The sequence below is a fragment of the Musa acuminata genome, chromosome BXJ3-4, assembly GCF_036884655.1.
Source record: "Musa acuminata AAA Group cultivar baxijiao chromosome BXJ3-4, Cavendish_Baxijiao_AAA, whole genome shotgun sequence".
Classification (NCBI taxonomy): Eukaryota; Viridiplantae; Streptophyta; class Magnoliopsida; order Zingiberales; family Musaceae; genus Musa; species Musa acuminata.
In genome coordinates, this window is record NC_088352.1 from 46828858 (window position 1) to 46844274 (window position 15417).

The 15417-nt window shown below is 33.8% G+C and overlaps 2 protein-coding genes across 3 annotated transcripts; both read right to left on the bottom strand.

Moving 5' to 3' along the window:
• Positions 1 to 601: 601 nt before the first annotated feature.
• LOC135637215 (ras-related protein RABF1-like) lies at positions 602 to 6766 on the bottom strand. The gene is made up of 8 exons (XM_065149767.1): positions 6590 to 6766; positions 5859 to 5935; positions 4005 to 4088; positions 3207 to 3301; positions 2878 to 2983; positions 1123 to 1212; positions 940 to 1026; positions 602 to 816 (listed from the first exon to the last, which is right to left on the bottom strand). Exons 1-8 carry the CDS (start codon positions 6612 to 6614, stop codon positions 781 to 783), a joined length of 600 nt encoding a protein of 199 aa, XP_065005839.1. The 5' UTR covers positions 6615 to 6766; the 3' UTR covers positions 602 to 780.
• Positions 6767 to 7641: 875 nt separating this feature from the next.
• On the bottom strand, positions 7642 to 12675 carry LOC135636847 (putative magnesium transporter MRS2-G). Of its 2 annotated transcripts, none has more exons than XM_065148938.1 (4): positions 12288 to 12675; positions 11383 to 11645; positions 10560 to 10847; positions 7642 to 8128 (listed from the first exon to the last, which is right to left on the bottom strand). In XM_065148938.1, exons 1-4 carry the CDS (start codon positions 12634 to 12636, stop codon positions 7850 to 7852), a joined length of 1179 nt encoding a protein of 392 aa, XP_065005010.1. In that variant the 5' UTR covers positions 12637 to 12675; the 3' UTR covers positions 7642 to 7849. The 2 variants fall into 2 exon arrangements, with proteins under 2 accessions (XP_065005010.1, XP_065005009.1); XM_065148937.1 differs by having other exon boundaries at positions 11206 to 11645.
• Positions 12676 to 15417: the final 2742 nt, after the last annotated feature.

Here is a 15417-nt window from a genome sequence, read left to right on the forward strand (position 1 = left end):
TTATGTGCTAAGAACAAATAAATTGTCCTGTCCGTGCAGTGAACCATGTTGTGGTTTACTGGTCTCTAGTTCTAGGAATAAAATGGACGAAATTATATGCTAATTTTTGGTTGGGGATGCTTCATGCATTTGAGTTACTCTTTTTGTTGATGATCTAAGCATGAAAGATCGTTTTGGATTTGATTGTGATCCAAGTTCTTGTCTATTGCATCAATAGATTTGCATCAGTTCTAGCTGAGATCCATTTGAAAGAAAGCCATTGGTTTCTAGGATTGATTTCTTTCTCATATATATGATGTTCATTCAATGAAGAGCTTGTGGAGACAGATTTGCCAACTCGTATTCTCATCTTTTAAGACACAGCTGCGTGCGCATGTAGTGAAGCCTCTAATATAGTCTTCGTGCGTGTGGTCGCTAATAATCACAATATGACCACTCCTCTGTCTCCTATACTGATCAAGTTAGGATTCATCACCCACTTTTCTAATCTCATCTACAGTAGCGACTTATGAGAAGATGTCAAAACAGCATGCAGTATAGACTTGCCAAAAGAAGGCACCGTTCAGAACATAGTGCTCATCAGAGAACAAAATACCACAACTGGAAATAGTGGGACATTATACCCTCTTTGCATGCCATTACTAGTGAAAAGTATTCAAGTCATAACATAAGAACTAGCGAGAGACGATAATACATTACCTATAGGCAGCGTCACAAACAGGTCTACTACAATCCCATGTGCAATATGGAGCTTTCTAAAATCAATCTCCGGACGGACGGCTAAGAAGATGTTCGAGGAAGCCTCTTTGTGATTTCCTGAAATAAAAACAAGAAAACTTTGATCATAGCAAATGATTGATTTTTTTTTCTTTTATTGTGTGGCACCAGTTTTGACCGGACATGGTTCAGAGACATAGTTAACGCTACATGAATGTATACCTCAAAGAGTTCGTTGATGTTGTCAGCTGTCTTTGCGGATGTCTCGATGAAGAACATACCGTTCTTATCTGCGTATTCCAGTGCATCCTTCAAAATGAAGGAACGGTCATCTCCTTGAAAGCGAAATAGATACTGTCCAAAGCCAACCAGATTCATAGATGAATCAGTAGTTCCACCGCTTACCTGGGACGATACAGCTCTATTTTCATGCAGATCAGCCTTATTACCAACCAAAGCCATTATGATACCGGGGGTTGCATGTTTCTGAAGTTCCTGTATTAGGCATATATTCCAACTGATCAATCTGATAACATAATATTTAACAGACAAAGATGAAAGATATGAACAAGGGCAATCAACTGCAAGAGGTTCCTGCAACTGAATTTAGTGACGGTCAGCTTTAAGCAACCAAACCCAATTTAATTTAGAGAGAATATATTAAGTCTTTGAACCTCTGAATGGAGCCAACTTAATTTACCATCATGCCAAGATCCAACCTCTACATGTAGGTAACACAAAACATAATTGCAAAACAATTTGATGGCTCAATACCGATAATCAAACATCCCAAGAAAACTAGAATAACAAGATTAGTAGCAATATAAATGGATAGTATTACGTAGCTGACGAATATAAAGGCCAAATGCATTATTGATTAGTAGATGCTTATGTTACTCAAATCATGAATGTAGTTCCAGCAGACATTAAATTCTGACAGAATAACTACTAAGAACTTGAGCTCGTGTTTTGTTAAGAAACATAAATGGAAATTATTATTCAGCCTAGATGAAACTCTAAAAAGGAAAAAAAATATAAGATTTAAATTGGATGTTCCATTACAGAGTGCTGGGTTCACTAAATAAGATGACTACCTTACAAGAGAAGAGAGGAGCTCAATGTGATCACTGAGAGTATATCTCCTACATAAGCCCGTCTAAGTGTAATGAATGACCTATTAGTGAGCAAAGAAAAGAAATTGTCCAAATTGAGCATAATCAACAAGTTGGGAGGAAACAGTTTACCACAATTTTTTTAGGATATCTTTTGATTTAATGGTATATGGATTGTGTTGTACTCTACAAAGAAATAGGTACCCCTGATTCCTGTGTGTTAATATGATTTCACTAGGAAGGATGTGAAAATTCAATGAGGAAGGCATACATTGGTTTACCTTTCAACTATGCAAAAGATTAAGGACATTTGCAATTCTCTCATATGATATTAGTTTCATGACAAGTTGAAGGCTTGGTTTCAAAGTTAAAACATGGATCATCTTATCGCATAAGAAGGAACATTTGGATTTTAAAGAACCAAAATTGATAAAACAAAGCAAAGAACACCATTCTATTATTTGAAAAAAGCTACACTTGATGAGACAATAGACTCTTAAATGAATTTTATAATATATGCTTGTACTAATTCCTGATAAAGATGTTAAAAAAAATAAAGCAAATTTGGTAACAAGAATAATTATGATAAAGCTTTAAGCTTTCTTGTGTGTTTTCCTTTCATAGGTTCATTAAGAACTTTCTCGTGTTCCCAAGAGTCAAGTGGTGTGACTAAAAGAACAATTTTCCTCTACTAACTAACAACTAAAGAAATATGTTCGTAAGGATGACATTCTCAGCTGTCATGCACTGCCAGATAGCAAGTTCCAAGCCAATTCAGCGTCGTGTTCTTAACTGGAAGAAGTCAACCAGTTTTTATTTCTTCATAAGCTAAAAGCTTATGCAACATTAAATTTGAGAAACGAAAAAAACCACCACCTGATTTCAATTCATCAGACACCATGAGCTGCAAGATGAAACCTCACCACATCTAATGCCTAAAACATGCCTTCCACTTTAACTAGAAATTAATACGCAGGCCCCACAAAACACAAAAAGGCAAAAACACCAATCCATAAATAAACTAATCAGAGTTAAAAAGATGTGATACCTTAACCCAATACTGTGCCTTTTTGAATGTGTCTGGACTTGTTATGTCATATACCACAACTGCAACAGCTGCTCCTCGGTAGTAAAGAGGGGCCAGTGAAGCATACCTGAAAAGAACATAAATAGTAAATATTAGTTTATATTGACTTACAGTATTATTGTTAAAGATAAGCAAAATGTGGTGAGTATATTAGACATTAAAAACAGAAGTAGGAATATCATCCATATTTACTTACACACTTTTACCAAAAACACACTATATCATGTTCAATCCACAAAGAACATGAGATCACAGGTAATAACAAATGACCATTCTACTAAAACATGCACCTCTCTTGTCCTGCTGTATCCCATATTTCAAATTTCACTGTTGTAGAGTCTTGCAGGACTAATGTTTGAGATAAGAAGGAAGCACCAACTGTTACCTAGAAGAACCAAATGACAAACATATATCATAAGAAACTGCTGTGGCACATGCTATAGGAGAAAAAGAAACTTAAACAAGAAAACAGGGGCACCAGCAAAATATAGCATATTATATTGGTGCAATAATTGTGTCAACAATCATTTGTTCCTAACTTCTTGGCCATGTAATTTCTTGCATTTTTGCTTTGTGTATATCAATATTCTCATCCAAAAGTTCTGTCTGAGTATTATTTAGTCTTCCTCATCAATGCAATCTCTATCCTGAATTATTCTTACTTACCAAGTAAAGATTTTCCTTGGATATGATCAGGCCAAACGTTGTAAATTTAAATAAAGTACCAATACAACACAGTCCTTGGGTGGAGTGGTTAGGTATTGGCGTGATGGATACTCCCCCATGTTGATTGCTATGGTCTCAGCTGGAGATGGAGGAGGCGGTGGAGGAATGGGAAGCAGAGGGTGAAAAGGTATAAGAGGAGGAAGCTCAGAGGAAGAAGAGAAGGTATGACTTGTATTGGGAGAACAAGGAGGTGGTGGCAACTGAGTGACAAGTAGATGGCGGCAATGCAGTGGGTAGGATGATGTGGTGACGACAACATGGCAGAAAGGATGATGTGGCAGTGGCAACATGGAGGATATATAGGAACAACGATATAACAAAATACTGACAATTGTTAGACCACCATTTAGATAAAACATTACCTGTGAAGTAGGGTCAAATCGACCACGAACAAATCGAATGACTATGCAGCTTTTACCAACACCAGAATCCCCCAACAATACCAACTGCAAAGACAGATATATCACAAGTGTCAAAATCAGTCAGCTTGTGCAATTATGCAGCAAACTAATTCACAAGACAAACAACACATGCCAAAGCAAAAGTTTGTCTAACTTTCTTCTAGGTAAAAATTACTCTTTCAAATAGAAGGTAAGCAACACTTCCTGTTTGTTCTCTTCTCACAATTTAAAACAGCCCTGTTTTGCGGATGTCTTTATAAAGATGCAAATGACAAAAAAAATCACACAAACAGGCAAAGATGCCAGACTCATGAATGCATGAAAACTCATGCATATTAGCAAATAAAAGCATTATGGGCAGCGGCTAAGCTATATTACTTCCCTAAATACTAAGAAGCACATCATATCTGTAAGCAAATAGAAAGTACCGTACCATAGAAGAGCTACTCCCTTGTGACTCGAGTAGAATAACTTCAAACTAATTAGGGCACATAAGGGAGCCAAACAAGAAGACCAGGAAGCATTTCTAACTAAAGGAGAACACCTAAAACTAACAAATTGAGGCCAAATTACATAAAATACATGCTAAACTATGACCAATCTTCTTCAGCAAGTATATCTTGTTCCAAATGAATGGCATTGACAAAAAAAATTGATGTCGCATGAGGATAAAATACATCAAAAGTGCATTTGTTTTTGTCAAAAGTGAAAGCTCAAAACTTATCTTCCAAGGAACTTCAGTTGCAGCATGGGTGCTTATACACTGCACACTCAAGTTCTAAAACTTAAGTCAGCTCCATTATCTATAGTCACAGATGTAAGCCCAGGGTTGGTTTATTTTGATCATTTGATCTCTGATAATGTCATATAAAATATGTAAGTATATCAAAATCATCTAGATGTTTTTCTCCTTTTTTGCCTACTAAAATCAACAAGTTTTCCTTAACAGTAGATATCCCAAGATTCCAAACTGAATATGTTTCAACAAAAAATGCAATACTGTTTGGGTTCATCATGAAATTCCATATAAAAAAGGACTACAAAAGTAAACAAATTCAAGACGAAGGATAAATAATCTTTTATCCACACTCACACATCGATGACTTTGGTATTTCAATCCATTATACAACACTAAAAAAGTAAACGAATTCAAGACAAAGGATAAATAATCTTTTATCCACACTCACACATCCATGACTTTGGGATTTCAATCCATTATACATCACTCAAAAAAAATTCAGTGTCACATGCAGAAATATGCTATGATTTCACACATTCTTCCTAGGGTTTCAATGAACACGTGGATTCTTAATTTTGGCCATCCTTCTGCTGTTTGTTATTCTTCACAAGGATGATTTTTTGACTTTATCCCCTGGAGTCACATTTTTATAGTTCAAGTACATGGAATGTGAGAGAAAGTGACAAAAGAAGTTATGATCTCATAAAAGATGAATGATTTATCTCTATCAATTACATCAAATTAAGGTCGAATCTCCAATAATTTACCAACAAGTAAATCAAGACAATCTTCCTAGACATTGAGGTCAAAGTATAAATACATATGAAAGTTTCCCTCCAAATTCTAAATGGCGGGGGAAAAAGACTTTGATCCCCTAATCCTACCAGGTAATTCCCATTTGTTGTGAAGTGATATCCAAATGGGACACATGGCCGAAGGTGGTGGAAAAGTATTACTGACTTTGAACCCCTAATCCTACCAGGCAATTCCCATCTGTTGTGAAGTAGCATCCAAATGGGTCACATGGCCGAAAGCATATTGCTAGTTTGCTACAATAGGAAAGACAAGTAGCATACCTTAACACGCAAGTTTTTTGATTCAGGAGCTGTTGAGCTTTCACTGTTCAAACTGGCCAACCTTCCAGCATTTCTGTCTGATTATTACCAAAAGTTGCACATGTTAATCACTCGTATAATTTCCAAGCTACAGCATCATTTAACTCTGAAGAAAATGCTTCACATGATGAGAACACAAAGAGCTATTCGCATATTAGTATCGGTAAACTTCCTGAAACAAATGGGTTGATGAGCAAATGATTAGCATCTAGGAATCCTATGATGACAAAGCGCATGCAAGTCCTGGCATAGTAACTAATTAGAAGCATCCTACTAGGCAGCATCTCGTACAACTCAAGCAAAACAAGCACGTTGAAGGCAAAAGCTCAGATCTTTCCAGTAGTGCATTGACTACAACTCGTACAGTTCCCGGAGTTAGATAAAAATCTCAATCGTACTGACAACTTCCTTGACATCGAACCCCACACACCTCCATACGCAAGGTTAATCATTCATCGAAGATCAAACAAAAAGAAAAACCACAGAGGAATTCAGACAGTTTACGGTTTATAGAATTGCATATCTATCTTACTATTCGACATGGATCAATACAAGAGAACAGTAGACAAAAGACAACCCTACCTAGGATTTGAAGGAATGGAAAGATCAAGAAAGGATAAAGCTAGAGAATGATCGATCAAACCTTAAAGAAGAGAGGAGGAGAGCGGGGAGAGTAAGAAGGGATTAGGGACCTGGGAAAGAGGAAGAACAACCCATTCGACGGTGGGGGAAGAGAAATCCCAGCGAGACTACCGAGTTGGCTCGGCGGGGCGACGGCGTGCGGTCGATGCGGAGGGGATCGACATGGTGCCTTAAGTTCGACGGCACGCTACTGTGGGAAAGAGGTGCTTCCAGATTCGTAACAGTTCTTTGCAAATCTTTCAGCGATGGCTCCTGTTAAACCGAGATGCTTTTAGATTGGTGCACGGAAGAGATCGGAGCGGATTTAAATTAGGGGTGGAATGGTATCATCCTAACTTCGAGGGAACACGCTTGAACGGGGGAGCTGCATCTAAGGCAAAATAAAACTTGGTAATGAAATGATTTTTAATATTTAATTAAACTCATTTAGAATATATATATATATATATATATATATATATATATATATGGAACACAAATTATTACATACAATTGTTTGCCTTTTCTATGGAGATTAAGTAGAACTCAAACCTACTCGCAACATCTAAGAAGAACCTCTCTCTCTCTCTACTTACATAAACAAAGAACAAAGAACCCTATGTCGACAAAGGTGGTGTTCCTTTCCATATAGTAAAACCGTAAAATATATATGATATTACAAAAAAGTTAATCCTCAATTTTTTATTCTTTAAATAAAAATATTATATAAAAATGACATTCTTGCTGATCATGTAAAGTTGCTAATCAGATTTTTCTGCGTGTAAAACTGCAGCTAATTAAGAATTTTTGCAAAATACATGTAAGCTCCATCCGTTTCTTCATTGTTTGGTGGGATCACCAAATCTCCAAAACAATATGGGTGTAGTAAATCTCCTTTGATTCAAGTCCTTGTAAAGTAGTCTTATCTACAACAGAAAAATTGAATTCTTTTTCTGAGGCAAAGATGAACATGAAAAGCACAGGAAAGTCTGCACCTCTATGTCAAAATTTCTTTACCCGTCTAAGTGGCCATTCTGAAGAAAATGTACTCACAAGTCACAAATCAATACATGACCAGGAAGAACAGCTAGAAACAGCAAAACAGAAAGAAAGGAAGGCGATATGGAAGAGAAAAAGGCAACACCACTTGATGACTAGATCGATGTCCAAGTGCAACAAACTCTGCAGTTTGATTATTAACACAATAGCAAAAGAGTTTTTCGCACATTAGCAGCAATGTGGAATGAAACTTGTACTCTTGCATACCATAACCAATCCATAACTGTTGCTGTGAAATTATTTGCTCTGACATTGCCTGGAACATGGTCCATTTAAGACCCAAGTAATTTCTTCCACCTGGCATATGCTAGCATGAGCAACGTGATCAGGACACAGCCTCCTGATGTGCCTCCGACAAAGGGGGTAAAGATGTGGTTAATATCATATAACTGGCAGGGGATATTCATTGCAAATGCACCTACGATAAGGGTGTCTACAGCTATGCCGAATGATGCAATGGTTAACACCAACTGGAGCTGAATAAGTTCATTTCGCTGGTTATCAAGCTGGATGTTGACGTAGTCTTCTGTATCATCAATATATTCCCTCACCTATTGATCTCAGAGGAAAAAAATTGTTGGTACAAATGGTAACATTAAGCTTGACATAGAAATTATGGACATTGTCAATGCAAGATAAAACATGTAATGGAACTGACATTGCTTTTCTAGTTGTGGCAATTAAAGAACTGCAAATTGATGGTACAAAACATGATGTTGAATTTTACAAAGCAAAAGATTATATACATAATAATACAAACAAAAGACCTTTCAACATCTGACAATTTTTTGAATAACTACTATTCAGCATTCATATACTTTCAACTTCCAATACTTGCATCTTTACCATCATATTTTCAAAATACAAGCCAGAAAGTTACAGTTGAACCATTCAATTGATCAATCATCTTAAGTCTTAACTACTTTAAAACTTAACATTCCCAGTAATTACAAAATATCAATTTAAAATTTTAAACACATAAAAGATGATCAATACTTAACGGTTATAAAAGTATACAATTTGTTATAGAACTACCAACATGAGCTCCTCTCACAAAGTAAAATAAGACAAGAATGGAGTAGAAAAATCAAAGCACCACCAAGGTATTCTTCATCACTGAAAGGTACAAGTTGATCCAGATTCCAGAGGTGTCTTTTCATGCTTGCTTGCAAGCATCTAAATGGGTTTATCTACTGAGTGGAATGAATATCCAAGAAACAAAAGAAAGAAATAATCCATCGAGATAGCACCAAATTTGCTATATTAGACAGTCAAGAAAAGAGTTCATGCGCATTGATAATCAGTCATACACAACAAAAGCAACTCATCCTTTTTATACACAGGTTGCAGTCATATTAAAACAAGAATTGGTATCAGGATTTTCAATTCTGAAAACTCGGTATAAATCAGATCAGTTGTATCAAATTTGAAGAATCTAAATTAATTGAGAAAATATTTTAAATTTAAAAAATAAAATATAAAAAATATGGAAGAAGACAAATTAAATAATTTAAAATTTTGAAACTTTCACAAACACATTTAAAAAATAAAAATAACTTAAATATTTTCTTACATTTTTTATATTATTGTTTTATATGTTTAACAAATTTAATATATTATGTTTAATTATTTGAAATAATTTTGTTATTTCACATAATCAAAGCAGTTCACCTACAGTTGGAAAATGGTTATGACAGAGCAAATAACTCTCTGCCAGCAAACACAGAGATGTGGTGGTGGAACAATGAGGTCAAAACAGCAACAGCATAAGCTTTTAACTTGCAAATGCAATGGCTATCTACTGTCAGGACCTACTATGCAATCACATAGAAAAGAATGATTTATATGCCAAATATTCTACTGCTACTGATAAACTTCACCTAAAGCCCACAAAGCTCAAAAATTGAACTCACAAAGCAATTTGAATCCTCTGGACGTTCATCGATTAAGTTTCTTCTCTACTTGATTTGCTCAAAATTAACATTAATTACTCATTGAAGAAATTTTCAATTTAGGAATAAATGCACAATCCATCGGGCAAACAGACCACAATTACTCCTTTCTGTTCTACGCATATGTTGAATCCTGATTAATGGGATTTCTTTTTCCTGTTGTCTGCCACTCTGGAAGAGTGGATTCCTGGGTAAACTGTAAAGAATTTAAAGGAACTAAGGCATTTTCCAAGAAAGATCTTGCTCCATAAGATCCTGAGTCTTAATTCTCACATAATTGGCAGCAAGAAAAATATTATTCCATTAGATCCTCAGATTTGATTGTATCTGAATTGGTAGCCTTAATTAATTATGCAAAAGACTAGAGTGTCTCCAATCACATATAATAAATACTACATCGAGACACTTCTGACATAAAAATCATCTAAGACCAGCTCAATACCAATTCAAAACACCTCCCAGAAAAGTAACTTTACAACAATTGCTTTGGCCCATCTACAACAATCATATAATATTTTTATGTTAGCTGAATCCAATTAGAGTAAGCTTCTTTTTGACACTCAAGAGATGTGGTCCTATTCATATCTTCAGCCAAGGAGAAATAAATAGTTGGTTAGGCTCTAAGCAGCCATACTTCATTCATAGGTAAAGCTTTTCATCACAATCTTCCCTCTTAGAGTGCATTAAAGCAGACATGCCAGCAAGTGCATAGTCATATCAGATTGCAAAATGCAAATAATTAGAAATTGCTGTCAAAAAAGTTCAAGCACAAGCTCATGCAAAGAACTTAAACAAAATAAGCAAATAACTATAAATGGACATGTAAATGAAGTAATACATACAAAAAATATATACAATATGCTTTATTACAACCACTGACTTAAAAGCTAAATCTCTAGTTTGTCAAAACATGCAAGTGCAATATTTCTCATACCAGTTTTTGCTTTTAGAACATGGACATAATCATACGATTTTTATAAAAAAAACAGAAATCTGTTAGCACAAAATGCAGCATGCAGAAAGGACTAACCGACAAAATTTTGTTGCGCATTCCATCAAGCTGCATGAAATAAGCTTCAAGTAACATCTCCAAATCCTCCACATCATTATCATCAGCATAGATACTAGAAATAATGCTTGCGCTACAATTTAAATTAGAGCCAAGTCTTGCGAGGTTTGGTCCTGCAGCAACAATGCTATTTGAAGCCCCAGAGGCTATCAAAGCTTCAAACTGCTGATTCTGGATTTGCTTCCTTGTTAAATATAGATGGGCCATATCCTCGTTGTCATCTAAAAGGTGTTCAATTTCATCCCTAACCTGGAGATAAATCATTCTCATACTCATAGTAAAATAGTGGAGTAGTGCTATGTAGATGATACTTAAAGGTAACATGAAAACATGAATATTAGAGGTTTTATAATATCCAACTTCTTCAGAATGGCAAACTGAAAAATTCTACGAATTAGAGAAATACATTTTTATTGAAAAAATTATGTTTTAGGAATGTCAATAAGTACCAAAAAAATGCCTTCTCGTCTAAAATTTACAATGCAAATTCTTCAGGATCCTTGCATATGTTTTTACTTTTTTGAGGCAAAGCCTATCCAAACTTTTGTAGGATAATGAAAGAGTACAGATAAAATGTCAATAAATGATTATATAAGTCAAAAGGTACCTTCTGAACATGTGCAAGCAAACGTGTAAGGTTGCTTTTCAGACTCCGCACACGCTCAAGATTCTTGGTGCTAACATTCATGGCTAATTCATCAAGCACAGGGTATGCATTTTTCTCAAGATCAGAGACGCTACAGTCCAAATATGAACAAACAACTTCTAGTGCAATCTCAAGCACCTGAAACTCAAATGGTAGTTCACGTTCACTTTCAGCTGCCTCATTTATTTTTGTCCACTCTTCACCAGTTGCATGTTTATCTTTGCTTTGTTTATCAAGATTAGGATCATCGACCCTGAAAGGACTCTTCAAAGGGAGTTGTTGCCTTAACTGATCTACAAAAGGGAGAACTTCTTGACACAGAGGATCCAGTATTAGCACTTCTTCAGCAGTAACAATGGCCTTTATGAATTCTAGATTGACAACCATAGCCTTTTCCCTGGCTGAACCATTGCCAGAATGAAATCAGTTAAAAATCAAACAATTTTTATCTACATCATAAAAGCAAGAATCAAAATATATTACTGTGTAGAAAAGTTGGTTACTGAAGAATCTGTATGACATGGACAGAAAACATGATTACGATGCATAATACAAATGCTGAAAATACAGACCTTTTAGAAATATTTATGAGGAACTTTACAGAACAAGAGCCATGTGGCAGAATATTGCAAGGTTGTTTCATTATTAACAAGCTATAAAATAACAAACTACTTCGATAATTAGGCATGTGATTGTTCTATATAATATTATTAGTGACTTAGAACAGTGTTTTCTTCGTATAGATCTTAGGTTCAGGGCACAAGTGAAAAATTGCACATTAAAGGCCTAACAGGAAATGTAACACTAACAGTGTCAATGATGATTGTGCCGTGAATAATTTTGTACAAATTATTAGCGCACCACAGAGATGTGGACATAGTTCCAGAAGTCAGGAAACAAACAAAGATCAGAGAATAATAAACTACGAGACCCATAGATGCCAAAATAAAGATAAAAAGCTATGAAACATTAGGGTGAAATCATGATTAACGTCTTTATTGAAAACAACTTAGGTACAAAGCAAACAAGAAGACGTAGCTCACCGAGGATGTTCGACGAATGGGAGAAGAGGGGTCCAAGAATCCTAAGGTCGCGGGGAGGAATCCCCGCCCGCTTGATGATGGCGCTCTTGTCAAGTTCCAGGACCTCCGACTGCCCGGCGCGATCGAACCTCATCCAGAGACGCGAGCCGGCCTTCTTTTTCGCCGCCTTAACCCCATGCAACTGCGCCGCCGCCGTCGCGCTATCTGAAGCCGCAGCGGGGTTGCTGCTGTTCTTGGCGGCAAGATGATTAGGGATCGGGGATGGGAGCGGCTGCAGCTCCAGACGGTTGGCCGATCGGCCCTTCTTGGAGAAGAAGGAGAAGGGCTTCTTCCCGCTCCGCCGCCCCATCGGATATCCCCACCAGCGAATTTTCTACATCACCAGGGTTACATCACCAGGATGTTAAATTTGGTTTATATTCTAAATTATAAAAATTAAAAATATATGATTTATTATAATTATGATTAAATTTAATTATGATTATATTTTTGATTATTTGATTAGATTTAATTTTTATTTAAAAAATATAAAATATAGTTTACTTTATAATTTTCTCATATTAATTATTGATTATACATAAAATCTAATTATTGTTCTTGCATATTCATTTAGTTATTCACATATATATATATATATATGAAATTATGAAATAATATTCAATAATGTTACCATGATTATCAGTTTTCTTTTACTGATTAATGTTCACTAATTATTATGATTATTATTATATTATTAAATTATTTAATATTAATATTTAATAATAATTATTATTATTTTATTATTGAACTGTTTAACATTAATGTTCAATAATTATTATGGTTGTTATTTTATTATTAAACTATTTCAGCATGAATCAAGATAAATAAATTTATGAATATTATTTGTAATTTATCTTCATAAGTTTTATGTGACCGATAGCTATCAAAGTAGCCTGGGATTATAGGCTTATGGGATATGAATTTTACAATAAAATTCTTGTCATTCGGGAAATTTTAGATTGTATTTTATCTTTTTGTATTAGTCCTATAGCTACGAAAGTGATCTGGACCAATAATCTATAAAAATACATTATGAAATTAATCATAAATGATATTTAAATAAAATAATATTCACAATGGCAACCTGAATCAGGATAAATAAATTTAGTGAATATTATTTGTAATTTATCTTCCTAAGTTTTATCTAACCAATAGCTACCAAAGTAGTTGGGATTATAGGCTTATGGGATATGAATTTTACAATAAAATTCTTGTCATTCATGGGAAATCTTAGATTGTATTTTATCTTTTTGTATTAGTCCTATAACCACCAAAGTGATCTGGAACAATAATCTATAAAAATACATTATGAAATTAATCATAAATGATATTAAATAAAATAATATTCGTGATAGCACATATAATTAGGAGATTTAGATATCTCAAAAGAGAATCTATTTTAAATAATTATGTGATGGGAAAGGATAGGATGATATTGTTTTAGATATCCTTGCAGTTTAGTATCATATATCCAAATTTAACAATACTATTCCACAATGATAGTGTCAATCCTCTATGAGTGATCTTGAGTGAATACTAGATATATCAATATTTCACTCAAAAGTGAAATATATACGATATCAATAGTTCATCGTATTTTGGAAACTCAAAGCATTAATGTTATATTATTACTGTGGCACTTCCTTTATTATGTTTTTGTAAATGTCCCTATATTTTTCAAATAAATGGCTTAAGCATATATAAGTTGTATTGAGTAAGTGAGACTATTAATTGAACATAATACAAACTTAATTATTGAAAGTTCTATGAAATAAATAATTAAGGTGACTGATCAAGAAATGCACGAAAGACTCAATTTTATGATACTTAGACTTCAATACAATTTACAACTAGCGCATAAAAATATCTAAGGATCAATATAAATTTTTTGATAAGTCTTTAGTTGACGTCTTACCATTATAGTATTCGATGAATTCAAGATTATATCATCAAAATAAAATGATAAAGTTATAAGCTCAAGACTTATAATATTTTGAGTATTACTCAAGGAGTAAGTAACACTAAAATAAGGATGAAGCGTAAGTCACTTAAGTTTATAATTACTATATAAACCTATAAAAAAATATCTTCACAATAAAATGTTACTTCTGTGGTATAATATTTAATTAGAAATGAAAAAAAGTATAAATATAAACTTTATATGGTTCAAATCAAATATTATAGATATTATTGATGGATTAATTTGATGCTTCATCGTAATGATCCTACAATTAAATATTGAAGTGAAATGTAGTTTTATAAACTCCTTGAAGTTATATTTATTACTTTATGCTTTCGTCTCATTAAAGAGAGATATTTTATTACCATATAAATAATCTATTGAGATATGATTACATATATCTAATTCATGTAAATCTACACTTTTGAAGTGTACATAAATAAGGTCGATAGACAATTAGATAGAAAAATCAAGATCATCATATCTGACAAGGGTGATAAATTTAAGGGTGATAAATTTCATGGTATTTATGATGAACCCAATTATAATTCTAATTCTTTTGTTAGATTCTTAAAAAAATAAGGTATATGATTTACCAGATATGTTACAGCAATATATGATTACTGAAAAATATAATGGTAACTTATGTATATAGTTAGGAGCATGATAGATTATTCTTTTGTGCCCAAATCAATGTGAGAAGAAACTCCAATGACAACTATGTATATCTTGATGGTGTTCTTAGTAAGTAAATTACATGACTTCTTTTTAAGTTATGAAATGATAGAAAACCTAATTTAAGATATTTACATATTTGAGATTGTCCTGTAAAGATAAAGATCTTCAACTCACATAAAAGAAAACTAGATTTAATAACTATTCTGAATATTTTATAATCTATTCAAAAAAATTTAAAGGGATACATATCTTATTGCTCTGATACGTAAACAATTAAATCTTGTAATGTAAGATTCCTATAAAATAACAAATCGGGAGTGAAAATCTCGAAATTTAATTTTGATATAAATAAGATACAAATTAATACTCCTTTATTATTTGAGAGATTCTTGTTACTCAAATCATTAAATGATTTGATAAAAATGAACAACAAAATAATATTACTAAACTGCC